Source organism: Crotalus tigris, unplaced genomic scaffold (assembly GCF_016545835.1).
Source record: "Crotalus tigris isolate CLP2741 ecotype Arizona unplaced genomic scaffold, ASM1654583v1 scf7180000017899.1852299, whole genome shotgun sequence".
In the NCBI taxonomy this organism is placed as follows: Eukaryota; Metazoa; Chordata; class Lepidosauria; order Squamata; family Viperidae; genus Crotalus; species Crotalus tigris.
In genome coordinates this window covers 436,960-454,262 of record NW_024096711.1, presented here as the reverse complement: position 1 = coordinate 454,262, position 17,303 = coordinate 436,960, and the positions used below count along the sequence as shown (strand labels likewise).

Sequence of the window (17,303 nt, the reverse complement as noted above, 5' to 3'; positions counted from 1 at the left end):
CATATAAATATAATAAACAAACAAACAAACAAATAAATAGGGGGAAGGAGGAGGAAGCTAGGACCTTCGCTGGGCTCCAGCTGAAGGAGGGATTGAGTGGCACAAGGAAAGGAAAGTTCAACAAAAAGGACAGGAAAATGGGGAAGGGGGCATTTTCTCTCCACGAGTTTTTCTGGAAAAGCGATAAAAACTGGCAAAAACTGAGGGGAACCAACAGCAACTCGTGTTAATAATGAAAATAATGAATTGGGGATGCAATCGTTTTAAAGCCAGGCACTCCTGTTTTACTTTTTAACCTTCATTTTATATATAGTTATCTTTCCAGTTGCATAAAAATATGTAACCTCAATGTCGTTGGGGTTTTTTTAAAAAAAAAAAATGGAATACCATGAGTTCTAATCCTGCCCTAGGCATTGAAAGCCAGCTGGGTGACTTTGGGCCAGTCACTCTTTCTCAGCTCAACCCACCTCACAGGGTTGTTCTGGGGGGAAAAACGGCAGGAAGAAGAAGTATCAGGTATGTTCACCATCTTTTAATAAAAATAATAAAGGTGGGAAAATAAAGAAATAATAAAATCTAAAAACATAAAGTAGATTTTTTTCAAAAATCCTTGCTTCTGCTCAGAAAACCTGATGACTTCTACATCTGTTGCCCTGGTTTAAAGCAGAATTTCCAAAACCGAGAGATAAAGCTCCCCTTAGGGAGGTGCAGTCAGAGTCCAGGGAAGGTAAAGAATCTTTGAGTTGTACATTGTTACAATCAATTCACCATTCCCAAAGTTTCATTACATTGTTTTCACTGTTCATTCCGGTTAGTTTTGACATTTGCAATTTTGGGGGAGGTGTGTACGTTAAGATTACATTAAATGGAGGTGTGATGGCAAAAGGTTTAGAACAGCGTGCCCCACCTTTCCGGGCTGGCGGCCTGATGCGGGGGGAGGGGGGGAAAGAGGGGGTGGTTTTGTGTGAAGGGTAGGCACATGCACACAGGCGCGCACAGCTTCATTTGTGGGAGTGGCAGGCGCAGGTGCTCACCACTTGCACAAGTGGGGCTGTGAGGGCCGACGCCAGCACTTGCATGAGTTGGGCAGTGCGCATATATGCACACACCAGCCCGCCACTCAAGTGGCCCTTGTTGCAAATAGGTCACGGCCTGATAGCGGGCCGCAGCCCACAGGTTGGGGACCCCTGGTTTAGAAACCTCTGGTTTAGAGACAACGCTAGTGTTAGATTGTTTATGTTCAGTGTGTTGTGGGAATTCAGCTATTGTTTTAGCATATTGTGAACTAGGCTATTATGTTAACGCAGGGGTAGGCAACGATGGCACCTTTTCAACGTGTGGATTTCAACTCCCAGAATTCCCAAGCCAGCATGTCCACAGGTCGTAAGGAGCCATAGTTGCCTACCCCTGTGTTAAACTATGGTAAAATTTATTGCATGAATTTAGCTCTTCAATTTTCAATGGGCTGTTCTTGGGATTTGCTGTCCTCAGAGGGGCTTTCCCCTTAAAATTATTGCTCTTATGGAAGTTTCTACACTGTTTAAAATTCCCCTCTGGAGTGCAGATGGTACTTTGAGGGCTTTAGATCAGTATATAGTGAAATAATTATTAATATGCCAGATAAGTATGCATTAGATTCTCATTCCAATATTCCTTTCACACCTTTTTTAGAGGCAAAAAAAGATTGTTGCAATGCTTACCTTTACACCCAGCTCCCCCTTTTCTCCCTGCAAAAGCAAAAAGCAGAGCAGAGCAGAGCAAAGCAAAGCTTTTCAATATTGCGTAATCTAACATGCAACAATATCCAACCATCAATCCAACATTCAGCAAAATTAATTATCCACCGAGCTGCTGTCTGTGGGAAAAGAAAAGGAGCAGCTTTTTCTAGTTTAGAACTTTCTAGATGTGTTGTACTCCATTCCCATCAGTTGTCATTAGCAAAATATTGGCTGGCTAGAGAGGGCGAGTTGTAATCCAACAATGGGAATGTTTTGTGTTGGGAAAAGGAACATTTAACATTAAATGAATGCAAGCATCTCTCATGAACACACAAATCAAGTGTGCTTCCCATAAAGTTCACTTTGGTTCAAGAGCAATAAAAATATCAGTGGCCAGACATTAGAAGGAAACGTCTAATTCTTCCTAAGAGAAAAAAAAGTATTATTTCATCACCTTTACAAGAAGTTGCCTTTCCTCCTGATCTCACATATTCCTATATTTGCCCCCAAATGCAGTTTACTCTTGGACAATCTTTCTATTCTTTTGTTGGAAAAGTGAGAAAGTTCCACTACTTCAGATTTATGCCTTCCTCATCAGATGCTACCATTATTTATTTTAGAGAATAGAGGCAAGTGGCTATTTCCCTTCTCTTTAGTTTTTGACTCCTGATCACCAAGGACTATAGGCAATTAAAGGGCAACTGTCCATCTGAAATGCTTTTGTTTCCCATGCTGGTCTAGTTTCTTCCTCTCCACTACACCCCCTGAATGTGGTAGAAGCTACTCCTAAATTCATGAAATAATTTGATAACTGGTGAAAGTTCACTTCACTGCCTATTGGGAACCACCATTTTCTTTATACAGATGGAATATCTAATGGAGGCAGGCCTCAGGATAGAGGGGCGGAAATGAAGACGACAATCAGAATACTTTTAATAAAGGAGGAAAGGAAAGGGGGAAAGGCCATCCTATATTCCTTCTTTAGGTGAACTTGATCACAACATGGTTGCCTTTCAGTAAAAAAACAGGAAAGGAGAGCAAGCTGTTTATTGCTACTTCACCTTTTCTCCTTTATCACCATTGGTTGACAAAACACCAGCCCCAGGATCTCCTTTGGGGCCACGGTCCCCTTTCTCTCCAGGGTCTCCCTTTTCACCTTTGGTTCCACCTATAAGGAGAATGAAAATGAATTGTTCAGAATTATCTGCTTCATGCAATAAGGGAGCCTTGAAACCAGAATGCTTGGTATTCAGGGATAGGGCAAAATTTAAAATGAACTAAATAGATGAGAGGTTATTATTGTAAATTCTGTTTCAGGGAGATTATGTAATACAGTGTTTCTGCTAGCAGGGAAATTCTGGGAGTTGAAGTCCACACATCTTAAAAATTGCTGAGGTTGAGAAGCACTGCACATTTGCGTAATTATACTATTGGCATGCATGGCATGTAAAAAGTATTATTTTCATAAAATTAATGCATTAATTATATATATATATATATATATATATGTGTGTGTGTGTGTGTGTGTGTGTGTGTGTGTGTGTGTGTGTGTGTGTGTGTGTGCAAGCAGCCCAGGTTCGAATCTCAGAAGGGTATGTTTGGCTGATGAGAGCTAATTAGCTCGAAATAGCTATTCCATTCTTCCTTAATTCTTTGTTAGCAATCCAAATTTTATATACCGTATTTTCCGGTGTATAAGACGACTTTCTAAAGCCTGAAAATCTTCTCAAAAGTCAGGGGTCGTCTTATACACAGGAATATACGGGTAGCTGTTCTCTGAATTCAAAACCAATCTGCCCCCTAGTGGCCAGCCCTATTTACTGCTGATTCCTTTCTGAACATACTGTTAACACAAGGCCAATTTCCATAGCCCTACTTAGCACACATCACAACATTACTGAAAGCTATAATGTGACATAAAAAGGGCCAGTTCTCTGTGTGGATGCTGCTTCCAGAAGTCCATTCTGGGCCTGGGCAACAAAAAATTAGCTACCAGTTCTTCTGAACTGGTGTGAACTGGCTGAATCCCATGACCGGTTCAACTGTAAAACCAGATTCTTTTCCACATCTCAGGTGACACATTCATTTATACACTTTTTTCTTCTCAATTAAAAACTGCAGAATTCTTTACTGTGCTTTGTTGTCTCCTATATTTCGGCTTGCTCAATACAAGCTTAAATTGAAGGACATTGAAGATTCTGATTACTTTTACACTCCTTTCTGCACAACTATGTCACAACATTCCCCACTTTTTAAAATTATTGCCTTTATTTAAAACAAAATTATAGTTTAATGTTTTACATTGTCGCTTTTATCTCGTAAGCCACCTAGAATCTTGATGGTGAGATATAAATGTAATAAATAAATAAATAAAAATTACATAAAGATTCCGAAAAAGATAATATCTATAGAAAGGTAGATAGTTATTGAAGTTATGCTATACTAATGTTCAATGTAACATTAGTAAGAGATACCAAGTACAGACCATTGCTTGTTTTCGTGATATGAAAAGAAAGCACATATTTTTTGCTTAGTGGTAAATTTCCATTATATTATTATTGTTATTGTTATTGTTTATTACTACTATTATTACTACTACTACTACTACTACTACTACTACTACTACTACTATTATAAACTTTTTGACAATTTTTTTTGCCAGTACTAGGAAACAAGAACTTACTTGCAGGAACATGTGGTGGACTCACAGTATATTCAGCCTCCTCTAATTGCACAGGTTTTTTGGCAAGGTCAGGGGAAGTAACAGGTGGGGGCACTGGCAGTTTTGGTAACAGAGGAATCACCTAAAGACAACAGAATTGAATTAAACCTCCTCTTGTACCAGAGCTGGCAACCCAAGACAAATAATTGGTTCTGAAAAAGTGACTGTTGAGTCTAGTAATTCTTCTCCTTCCCTCCTACCCTTAAAGGACATACACAACATACACAAGCACAGAGGAAAGTTAGCCTGTTTGGAAAAAGAACAAGGGATGGGCCAACAACAACCCCTTTGCATAATTCCTCTGTCCCATCAATTGCCAAAAGTTCTCTCAGTTGTTCCCACTATCAGTCTGGCAATACTGGGGAAAAATGAGTCAGGGAGAATACTGGGGGAAAATTGGGGTAGGGAGAAATCCCATCAATGGCACAAAACTTGGTCAAAGCCTTTATGTGGCCCACAGTTAAAAGGTCTGATTTTGAGTTTTGTGCCTTAATATTTTTTGCCTATTGAAATGAATTAAGCAAGTTAATAACTGGGCCCACACACCTTGCTAAGCTAAAGGTTGGCTCCTTTTTTAGTATGATGTATGATTCTATCCACTCTAGTTGTGGATGATTTATGACTGTGTCACATTTAAGCCTAGGCAATTGTAGCTTTTTCAGTCATTGTTAACAAACTCACGCTTAGCATTATGTGTGAATCCTTTCAAACTTGGTTTTAGTCAAACAAAACTACAGAGCATTTAATTTTGCCTCAATTCAGTCTATTAAGTTTAGCATTAAGACATGTTATCAGTGAAAGTTTCATGTTGTTAAGATATTGCTTTTTTAATATGCAAAAGCTCACTGCGTTTACAGAAGACTTGCTCACTTAGCATTTTAATATTTACTGTTTAGGGTTGGAGAAATTATGGTTTCAGTTAGAAAAAAACAAACGGAAAAACTTGGAATGTTTCCTTACCGTTATCAGACCTGAAATTAATAAACTGGACAATTGTGAGAAAAGTTAAAAAAAAGAAAGAAAGAAAAGTATATTTTCTCATTTAGAAATGAAATATTTATTAAAGCAGTGATTTTTAAAGCGATATTGCTTCAACAACTTCCTATTATTGCTGAATTTCTTAGATAAAAGATTATAATGTTATTGTCAGCCTAGTTGTGGGGGAGGGTTATTTTTACTTTTATAAATCAGAACAAGCCTTAAATCTGTGAAGAAACTCATACATGTTGGAAAAATATTAAAACATTTCTACATGCTTTCTAAACCTAGATAGTAAAACATTTTTAAACTTTCCACACGATTCAATTAATGAGCATAACAAACATTGTAAAAATGGTTGTAAAATTGAGTCAGGTCAATGATGAGTGGCTTCCCAACTGGAATGACCAAAATTTTGGGCTCAGTTGTGGCCATAAGCTGAGGACTACCTGTAATGTCACTTCTAACTTACAGGATATCTGTAAATCATTTCTGAAAGAAAGCAGGCAAAGGAAATGCACAGAGAAGAATCCCTAAAAGAAGAAATGTTATTTCTTAAATTTTTCTGGGTGGTCAAGTGAAAGGTGTGTGGTAGTTTTCTCGCCCTATTTGTTTTTTGGAGTTGGCTGTTTTGCACTCAGCTATGATTTCTTTATTTTCACTTTGCCTTCACTAGAAGGGAGTGTAAGCATGCTTGATTCCATGTTCAGTTCATTATAGCATTTTTCCTCCTCTACCAGTCTCTGTTGTTGCTAGAAGCTGAGCTTTCTGTAATTATTAGAAGTTGGGCTCTGGAAATAAATTTCCACTTCTACCTGCAGATATCTGACAGGGGAGCTTATGTTTACTATGTTGCACCTACTGTATTTCCAATTTTCCACAGATGGTTCCTTTGGATAATACTTTAAATAATCCCTTTTGAATTTGTGAAATGTCAGACAGTTGAACAGAACCCATTTGGAGATCATGTGGGACAATTATGTGTCTTGCCACTGGGTGGCACCTATGCTCTGCATTCATCACGTTTTCTTCACAGCCTTAAGTGCCGGAGTTGGACATACGACACTGTATGTCTAATATCATTTTCCCCATAATGGGCCTTTCCCACCATATTTAGTGCTCTTTTCCTGTTTGGATGAACAGGCCTATGATATGATGCTTAAGGGTGACAGAGTAGGAACGGGGCACACAAGTGGGATAGACTCAGATCCGTACTCAGCTGTGAAGCTGACTGTGAGCTGGTTGCTCTCTTGCAGCCCAGCTTTACAGATTTGCTGTGAAAGCGAAATGGGAAGAGAAGAAGGTTTTTGGGACTCCTTTGAGACAGCAAATGATGTACATATGATACTTTCAGAGTTATCAGTTCCTTTTCCTACTTTCCTTTTCATTATTTTAAATCCGTTGCACTGTTGGTTTAAAAGTTTCCAATAGCATTAGGAATGCTTGAGGTGGAAAAGTGAATAAGAAAATAAATATGTGGAGAAAAGTAAAACTCACATTGTCTACGCCTTGTATACAGTATGATATTGCTTTACTTATGAGCTTGAATCTTTGCATTATAGTGACTAGACAGTTTTGAAATATTTCCACACTGCTTCCAGATTGATTAGTTGTCAAAATCTCTATTTAATGCTTTAAAACAGGGGTCCCCAACCCCCGGGCTGTGGCCCACTACTGGATCTTGAGCCTTTTGGAACTGGGCCATGGAAGTGGCGGGCGAGTGAGTGCACAAGTGCGCAAACAGAAGGGAGTACACCCACTCTATTTATGCAAGCAGTGAGTGTAAGTGCCTGTTGCCCATGAGTGTGTGTGTGCGCCTGCCCATCACTCGCACAAAACCATCTGCTCTCCCCTCCCCCCACCGGTCCACAAAGCCTTTGAAAGACATGACAACTATATGTTTACTCACACAAATATATTTCTAATATACACACATACACTCACACAGAGATTCACTCAAAACAAGATGAACAAAGGAGATCATAAGCTTTAAGAACTCCCGAATAGTCACAGCCCAGTCTTATAGATTACAGTCCTATGAATTCAGTAATTGTTCAATAAATGGACATTGGAGGGAAGCTCGCTTTATGCATACATGTTTATCATGGATGTTTGTTTGCTCATTCCTTCTTATATTTAATCATATTAAATGTGTTCAGGACAGGTGCAAACACTGAAGCTTCTTATGTCAAATATATTGCATATAAAAACAATTTAAATATTACAAATTGTTACTGTTCCATTTATTTTAGATGGGAAAGACAGAATACAACATCCAGGAAGATGTGATGGAGTGCAGCATTATGCAAGCGAGTATCTGACTTGTGAAATAGAATTTCCCCTCTCTCAGTTTTCTTCTCCCATACAGAAAGTCTGCCAAATCTGTCTCAAAAATTTAGGGCCAATTTTGTAAATATAGAAAGTACTGCACGGAAGGAAATCATTCCATTATCAGAAACATTTTCACTCAAAGTACTGTACATATCTGAATTCTGCCTATTGTTATATTTAAATGTATTTAATTGTACTAGTTTATAACTTGTCTTTTCATCCAATGAATGCTCTATGTGCATACAATTAAGATTAAACACTATACTAAATGACATATAGACACATCTGGAAAGAATCAGAAGAGAAAAATTTCATTACAATCAAAACAAATAGAAGTTCTCGTTTATTCATGACTCTGTTGCTTTGACAATTCAATAATACTGGCCTTTGTTTCTGTATGTTGAGCAAAGTCAAAAGTGACTTCAGGATATGTAAAACTGTACTTTGGAAAAATAAACTATGGGAAGGTCATCCCTGTGTTGGTTGCTTTTTGCAAATTGATCTCGCACTATTTCTGGCAGAGTGGATGATGTTTATGTCAAAGCCAAATAGAGATTTCTAATACTCCCTTGAGAAAAGGTATAAAGGAAAATTAACTTTTGGAGAAAATACAAAACAGCTGGGAATCACAAAGGCTAAAGCCCACTATCTATCAATTTGTCTGTGTCCACAATGGTATTACACATAAATCTTGATAGAAATCTTGCAGAAGCTAGGGAATGGCTTTGTATTTTCCTGAACATGTAATGGTATGTAGGAATGACCTTAGGAGACCCTGAGAAGAGATGGAAATAGTCAGAGAAGAGGAAGCCTAGCCCATGGCTGCATAGTGGGTGGGGCAAGAGGCTCAAGACAGACCCTCCCTAAGTTATCAGGTTCTAAAGATGATGCCAGGAAAACTGTATTTTCAAACTTGCAAGATTCTTTTAATATTAAATGTTAATTAATTAATGTTAATGTTAAAGATTCTATTCTCCAGCTCCCTACCCATCCCACCCTCCCGTCTCTGTTCTCCACCATTCATCTTTTTGGTTATCATATTGATATATGATAGAGACAGCCTGGACAATTCTTATTGGCTTTTGAAAACCAATAGAATTAGACTCTATTCAAAAGAGCCTATTCTATTGGCTTTCAAAAGCCAATAGAATAAAAGGGAGTAGCACAGCTAAGGAAAAGGGGGAAAAATGGCGGACTGTGTTGTTTGGCGACCCCCATGAAATGGTCGTTCGACCCCATATGGGGTCCCAACCCACAGGTTGAGAACCACTGACCTAGAGTAACCCCATGGCAAATAAATTTAAAAATAAATAATAAATGTGGTTTTACAATAAAGCAGATTTAATCCATATGGCCATATTTCCTGTTTGGTCTACCTGATAAGGTTGACAATATTATTATTCATTTTTGGTAAAACTTTTGGATCAGTGTTCAGTGAAAGACAATCAAGGAGGAATGGGGAACCTACAATTCCTAAATGTTCCACTCAGCAATATTTGAAGGTTTCAAGATATTCTCCCCCTCTCTAAAGGACTAGTATCAAATTCAAACTATTTCTGTTGATTAGTTTAAAAAAAGCTGGTGATATTTCCAGAATAGATACTATCAACATGTAAGAGATGATGTGTCGCCATGGTAAGCTACCCTCTGGCAGGTTAACGTGGGGGTCTCAAACACAGCTATGAAGCATTCTTGTGAAATGTACAAATAGAACACAACTCCCAGTCCACACCCCAATGAAGGCATAATATTTTCAGTTTCTTGTCAATATTAAACATGAAAAATAACTAAACTGTAACATTTGCTGCAGATCAACATGAAGTTGGAAGATTAAAAAAGGATTGCATTGCTTAGCCTTCTTAAACTGAAAACTGAAAACTGTGCCGAGAAGAGAAGTTTCAGATGAATCATACATCAGTATCAATTATATTAAAAAGTAATTAATAAGAAACTGATGCCAAGATCAGTGGGTTTATGCAATGCCATTCCAAAGGGATAATGCTTACAAATGATGCTGATAGAAAAAGAAAGAAATCAAAGAAAACAATCATATTAGTCATGGTTGGTATTGTAGTGATAATTAGATGTGACCAACCAGAAACCAAAATTATTGGCCTGAAGAGAATTTACGGATTTTGCAATTATGTGACATGGAATATAGTCAGCAGGAAGCCAGGAATGCCTAATATCTGCACATTGCCAACAAAGCCACAGTAGCAAATCTCCATTCTGGGAAACTGAGAATCCATACACAAACTTATTCTTAAAACCTGTCTTCTATAAAATCTTTCTCACTCTCATTAGCCAAAATTCTGGAGTCTCCCTTTCTCCTCTTTCCCTATCTATTCTATGTACAAACCTCTCTGGGCAGGAATAGATTACTCTGAGCTCAGCAAGAGTTCTTTCTAAAGTAATTCCTATGAGAGAAAGTCAGTTCAGCATCAGGTTTCTTGTAAGGCAGGGGTTCCCAACCAGGGGTGCGAGACGATACTCCAGGGAATGTGAAAACTTGGGTTTTCAAAATTATAGTGCATATGGATAATTTGCTGCCATTATTTCCAATTTTTGTAAGGGGTACGACAATATATCAGAAGCGTTCTAGGGGTACGGGGTATAGAAAAGGTTGGGAGCTGCTGTTGTAAGGGGATAAATCAGCAAGTTGATAAAAAATGGATACATACTAGGGGTTGGTCAACACACATTGATTTTTTTCCAAGATTCTGGACTGCTACCACCTTGATCTTTTCCAAATTAACACTACTGACACAATCTAATGCTTTAATGCTCAAATTTGTTGCCAAATGTTGCAATTCTTAGCCAATGTTGTGTAAACACATGCAACTCATAGTGTTGTCGTGCTTCAAACTCAGTGAGATGAACTATGCAATTTTATGGTAACTTACTATGTTTCCCCATACACTTGTTGTTCTGGTGTGTGGTGAAAGACAGTTGCATTCTCAATATATGAGGGAAAGTCGGGTTAAGTAGAGTGAACCAATTGATTTCTGCCACTACCATAAAAAAAAGCAAAAGAAAACTGTCTTATGTGCAACTTTTATATGCAATCTGTACAATGTAAATTGTACTTTCCTTCTGAGAGAGAGAGAGAGAGAGAGAGAGAGAGAGAGAGAGAGAGAGAGAGAGAGAGAGAGAGAGAGAGAGAGAGAGAGAGAGAGAGAGAGATGCTTTAAGCTTTCAGTGAATTTCCAGGCAAAGCTGGAATTGCAGTCTTGATCTTCATTTATTTCCACACCAGTTTTTATCCACTATGTTATATAATTATGCAACACAATGTGCATCTATAGCTTCTAACTACATTTCATAAATAAGGTGGAACATTTCTGAGTGAAACAAAAAAAAAACCCTTTTCTGATCTTTTAAAATAAATACTTCATATGCATTTGTCCATGGGAAATAATTCAAACTGATGCACAATAATGAACTTTATTACAATCCGAGACCAGCAACATTCTGATGCACATGGTCAGCTAATGGTTTGTAATGAGTACTGTTTCTCCTCTGCCTGCAGCAGCCCTAAGCATGTGATAAATGGTTCACCGCAAGCAGATGCTAGCAGCTTGTCAAATTAAACCTCCTCATTGTGGGTTTTTAAGAAATACCATGAAACCAGACCACCCAATGCTACAACTACAGGAAAAAGAGAAGGACATGGAAGGATAAAGGGGAGGGAAAGGAACTGATGATGATGAGGTCAAAAACAAATGGTGAAGAAGGAAGAGGAGAAAAGATATTTCTATATTGGAAAATAGTAACATGATTACAAAAGTGGCATTGTACTCACGCTTTCCTTTTCGGAAGATGGTTGCTTTATGTCTAATCCACTTCCACTACCACCACACTAAAGACATTTTTTAAAAAACAGAAAGAAGAATAACCAGTACATTAAATCAGCAGATATAGTCCCTCTAAGAAAGAGATAAAAATCTCTCGTCTACATCAGAAATGAGGAAACATGGCCATTAAGATGCTGCTGAACTACAGTCCTTAATGCATTATGCTATTTTGGCATGCTAGTTGGGATACTGGGAACTGTAGTTCAGGAACATATCAAAAACTACAGCATAACTTATTGGATTTAATCTTAATTTTTTTCTCATCAGCTACAATGCTTTCATATAAAATATTAACAAAGCTGTATAATTATCTGCATTAATATTCTGGAGACAAAGTCTGCCAATATTGCCACACTATAACACATTAGACCAGGCATGTCAAACTCGCAACGTCACGTGACATCGCGCAACATATCAACTTTTTCCCCATTGCCGGCAAAGGGGTGGGCACAGTTTCAGTGTGATGCATCCGGCCAGTGGGCCAGCAGTTTGACATGCCTGCATTAGATGATAGGGGAGATCATGAGTCAGTGTAAGAAGACAGTTTTGTACTTACAAAGTCCAGAATCTCAGCATATTTAGCTAAATATCCTCAGAAATCAATGCTGGAAAAGACTCCCATTTCAGTTGAACAGCAGCTACTGCCAACAGAACTGGCAATATTGGTCTAAATTAACTACTCTTCTGATTCCATGGCCTCACTAACCTAATCTTCCTTTAAACTTCCACCTTCCATTTCTTAGACACAAGGAGATCAAACAGTTCTTCTTGTGTTTCAAATTAATACCAACATGTCACTTGACATTTTAAGTATGATTGGTGAAAACAAGTTAATGAAGTACAGTATGTTTCGAGTGTAGTTAAGATTAATCAAATTTCAGCTAGATTTGGAAAACACAACGTACTGTGGTTAAGCAAAAACAGAAGCTCCATTGGAGGGAAAGTTGGAGTATGCAGGCTTGACAGGAACTGAAGATCATTCTCAGAATATTAAACTAAAATTCAGCTTCCAACATAACCTGCCCAGCATAAAGAGGCTGCCATATGTTCACCTGTCCCAAAGGTACTTTTTCCAAAAAGTTCTTGATTTTTTTCTTGGAAAACGTTTCACTTCTCATCCAAGACGCTTCAACAAAAAAAAAACACCAAGAAAATCCAGTTGCCTTTTGAAAAGCACCTTTAGGACAACCATGACCTACTGTAAATGTTTGAGAACGTCCACAGATAATATGTTTACATGTTGGAAAAAAAACATCAGAAATAGGGTGACTCACCGTATCACAGTCATCATCTTCTTCAACACACTGGTAACCAGCAGCCCAGGGATTATCTTTTATTTTTAATTCTACAATGATGCCCTACAAAAACAGAAAACAAATATGACCCAATATGACCAATATTTCTCCAAAGCAAAAAGAGCCTCCTTCCCAGTTTAAGGAAATATAGAATTCCCACGTCTGTGCCCCCCAACCCCAAAATGCCCATTTTATTTTAAGTTGATATTATTTGTACCACAAACACTGTTAACTTAACGATTGAAGCATTAATATCCAATGTAAAAAAGAAGAAAGTAAGGCAGGAGAACAAAGTCAATACAGGCGAGGAAAGTGCTATAATAAGCATTGTGCCTTGCGGCAGGAAGTGTTAGATTTAATCCTTCTAATCTTTTCCAGATCTATGATTCTGATTGCAATGGTTTTTGGAGGACCGAGAGCGCACAAATTTGACATTTCCAACATTTATAAACTATTTACAGATTGCTGCTGTTTTCTGTTGACTCTTCGTAATCTGCACAGCCAACTAGCTGCAAGGTGCATAATTCTGTAATTCCTAAAAAAAAGTGGCTTCTAATTCAAAATCCAAACATTGGTTGTTATAATTGTCCTATAATATCTTTAGATACAACTTAGCAGCACAGCACTAACTCAAACAAATCATCTCAACAAGATACATCAAGCTATTTTTCAAAGTGGGTTCATCCATTCAATCTCTTTACCCTGACTTCCAAGATGGCCGGTTTACCATTAGTTGAAAACATTACAACAGAACCTCAGAGCCTCCATCTTGAGTACTGGGGCCTGCCAGTGGTGCAAACTGATCTGGCAAAAACATGTTACTATCACAAATATCAGAAGGGTCCACATTCTATGTTCAAAAAAATTTTTTTTGACGGAGTGCCTGTTCAAAATTGTGGCCACAAATTAGCAGCTTCCCCAGTGACAGCTTTCATAGTATTTTCCTCCATATTGGAGTACACCCTTCCTTTATTATCCCTCATTTCAGAAGCATAGAAAAGTCTATTTCATGGCTCAAAAGGTAAGGCTTCCTTTCATTAGAGAGAACAAGAAAGAGATATTTTGAAAGCCTGCGCTTGGTTTTGGCTTTGCCCTTCCGAAGTTTGCTGAAAACCTTGCCTGAGGCACTGTAGGAGGCCAAGGCCCTTTCCAGTCTGGCTCAGAAAGCCATGGCTCCCAACACCAGCAGCACAAGGTACCACCATTCCTTGCCACCCTCAAAATAAAGACATGACAAGAGCCCACCACCCTTAAAACCTCCATAAAAGGATAGAGTGAAAATGAATCCCAAAGGATCAAAATACATTCCATTCTGCTATTGCTTTTAGCCATTTTATCCCTCACTAACAAATATCAGAGTTTGTACATTGGCTTTTGCACCGCAATATAAAGGAAAAAATGTTTGTTTTTTTAAATTGGGAACATCAAGACTTGGATGCTAAAATGCTCTCGCCTGTCTCAGGCACATGATATATATTTGTCATATTGTTCAGGTACACAGCTGTGTCAGATCTTCAGACTGTGTATTAAAGAACTGAACTCCTTTACAAACTGGCCTATGAAAATAGTTTACAATATTTTAATCATTATTAATTTTTAAAAGTTTCCATATAGGAAGTATAGAGATCAGATTTCTCCCAACTTGAGCCTAGGGATTGGGAGTGCACAACTAGTTGGACTGACTCTTAATCTACGGCCATTGATCTGCAAAAGATTAATGGCCAAAGTGAAATGGCCAATGTGGATTACCTGTCTACCAATGGTTCCTGTATGGACACTGGACATGCAAGTTTCTTTTTTAGGTAGGTATGAAAGCAATGACACGCTTCCTACTATTCTGTGATTCATGATTATGAGATTTTAGACAGACCCACAGGAAGAACTTTTCAGCCACACCAGGACTGCAGAGCCAGTGGGTAGAATGAGCATGCAGATTTAAACAAGATTAAAGAGGGGAAAAAGTGTCTCTCTGAATCTGTGGAGGCCTTTCTTTTCAAGTTAACAACTTGGAAACAGAGAGCAGAACATGACTGTCAGGCAACTAGACGCCCCTTGGAATTATACACGGAGAACATTCCAGCTGTAGCTTGCCGATTTAATGGGGTCACAGACAAAAATCACAAGGAGGAGCAAGTTATTTTTTTTTAACCCAGAGCTTTGTGTGTACAGCTGTTCTGGAGCAGGCATTCCAAGGTATTTTACAACACTCATCTCCTTGCTATCTTTTTCTCTCCAGGGTCATGGAAACTAAGCAACCCAAAAGAGGATGCTATTTCATGGGTGAAGTCATATTTCAATACAAATCTGTACATGCCCAGATTTTTCTCTATAGGAAAAAGTGAGAAATATCACTTCCCTAGCTCCATACATCACACTGAGATGACTCAGGGAGCTAGTAGCTTGAGATCACCTTAAAGCCCACTAAGGGCAGCCATGGGACACAGGATCCCAGCCCCCCTCCCCCTTCAGCTTTCTTGCATTGTTATAATAACAATAATAAATTTGGAAGGGACCTTGGAGGTCAACCCCCTGTTCAGGCAGGAAACCCTATACCATTTCAGACAAATAGCTGTCCAGTCTCTTCTTAAAAACTTCCAGTGTTGGAGCATTCACCACTTCTGGAGGCAGATTGTTCCACTGGTTAATTGTTCTAACTGTCAGGAAGTTTCTCCTTAGTTCTAGGTTGCTTCTCTCCTTGATTAATTTCCACCCGTTGCTTCTTGTCCTGCCTTCAGGTGCTTTGGAAAATAGCTTAATTCCCTCTTCTTTATGGCAGCCCCTGAGATATTGGAATACTGCTATCATGTCCCCCCTTGTCCTTCTCTTCGTTAAACTAGACATACCCAATTCTAGCAACCGTTCCTTATATGTTTTAGCCTCCAGTCCCCTAATCATCGTTGTTGCTCTTCTCTGTACTCTTTCTAGAATCTCAACATCTTTTTTACATCGTGGTGACCAAAACTGGATGCAGTATTCCAAGTGTGGCCTTACCAAGGCATTGTAAAGTAGTATTAATAGTTCACGTGATCTTGATTCTATCCCTCTGTTAATGCAGCCCAGCACTGTGTTGGTTTTTTTGGGCAGCTGCAGCACACTACTGGCTCATATTTAAGTGATTGTCCACTAGGACCCCGAGTTTCCTCTCACAGTTACTACTATTGAGCAAGTTGAATTGGAGTGGGGTAGTTTTTCTCAGATTTTTGGTGGAGAACAAAAGAAAACTGGTGCATTGAGCAAACATAGCACATCTATCTAACACCACATTGAAGGGAGAAGCAAAGCCAAACAAAGCACCCTTTTTGCAATAGTATCATTACTATTCTTTCTATAGCTGCTGAAAAAGAATTAATATAAAATCTCCAGTCCTAGCCACAAAAAAAGGTACTGCTAATTTACTGAGCACTGAACTATCAAGAAACTATAACTAAACAATAGAGTTTATAATCTATTTGGAAGTGGAAAAACTAGATTTGTATCTTAGTAAGGATACTGGAGTAACTGATGCTTAGATTTAAAGAGACAGACACAATGAGTGAATTGCTTCTTACACTCATTGATCCCTATGATCCAACCATAGGTGTGTCTTGCTTGAACCCTGAACAAGAGAAAGAAACTCTCCTTCCTTCTCTCTTTCGATAGCCCCTCAATTTAAAAAAAATGATCTCCCTATTCTTTCCCTTCATTCTCATCACTATGGCAGAATCCTAGAATCCGTTCTCCACATCTTGCCACTCTGCCTCCTGAAGCATCTCTTCTCAATCATGCATAGAGTTGGCAAACATGTCTGTGCAGTGAGATCTCCATCTGGGATACTGCCATATCCCAGGGCATGGCTGAGGTACTTTATCTCACTACAGCATGTGCTCAATCTCCAAGGATAGATAAGTGGAAATAATAGGAGCAGGCAGTGACAGGCCCGGGGCTGCAAGTAGCTGCATGACCAGAAATGGCAGAAAAAGATCCCACCATGATGTTTATATTCTTAGGGAAGAAAAGGTAAGGACAAGCTGGCCTTCCCTGAAATCATTCTGAAGAATGTTCTAGTACTGTCTGTCAGTATATCAAAACCTTGGCAGCTTTAACTGGGGTGGGCTTCAACTCTCATGATTCCCCAGCCAGCATGCTGGCTGGAGGATCATGGGAGCTGAGGTCCACCCACCTTAAAGCTTAAAGCTTCCAAGGTTGAGAAATACTGACTCAATTGCTCCTTTGATACCCTACTACTAATCAGTCCCATCTCTGTGTCATGGGGACAAGTCATGTAGAAGCTGCCAACAAAAAAACAGTGTAGTTACACCTGGACATAATGACTCATTATGGAAGATAATAGGGAATTTCAATATACCTTGTCTATTTTTTTTAGCATGGTATTGATTGCTTCTTTCCTTAGCCTAGAGCTCTGGTT

The 17,303-nt window shown here is 38.7% G+C and overlaps 1 protein-coding gene across 5 annotated transcripts in view; it reads right to left on the bottom strand.

Moving 5' to 3' along the window:
• Nucleotides 1–17,303, bottom strand: part of COL18A1 (collagen type XVIII alpha 1 chain) — a 180,428-nt gene that overhangs the window by 42,647 nt on the left and 120,478 nt on the right. For 4 of the 5 annotated variants that reach the window (XM_039344199.1, XM_039344195.1, XM_039344197.1 and 1 more), the window contains 5 exons: nucleotides 12,878–12,961; nucleotides 11,552–11,608; nucleotides 4,402–4,522; nucleotides 2,780–2,886; nucleotides 1,701–1,727 (listed from right to left, as the gene is read on the bottom strand). In XM_039344199.1, coding sequence (XP_039200133.1) covers nucleotides 1,701–1,727; nucleotides 2,780–2,886; nucleotides 4,402–4,522; nucleotides 11,552–11,608; nucleotides 12,878–12,961 — 396 coding nt within the window. The remainder of the gene's footprint in view (nucleotides 1–1,700; nucleotides 1,728–2,779; nucleotides 2,887–4,401; nucleotides 4,523–11,551; nucleotides 11,609–12,877; nucleotides 12,962–17,303) is intronic. The other variant, XM_039344196.1, reaches the window with a different exon arrangement.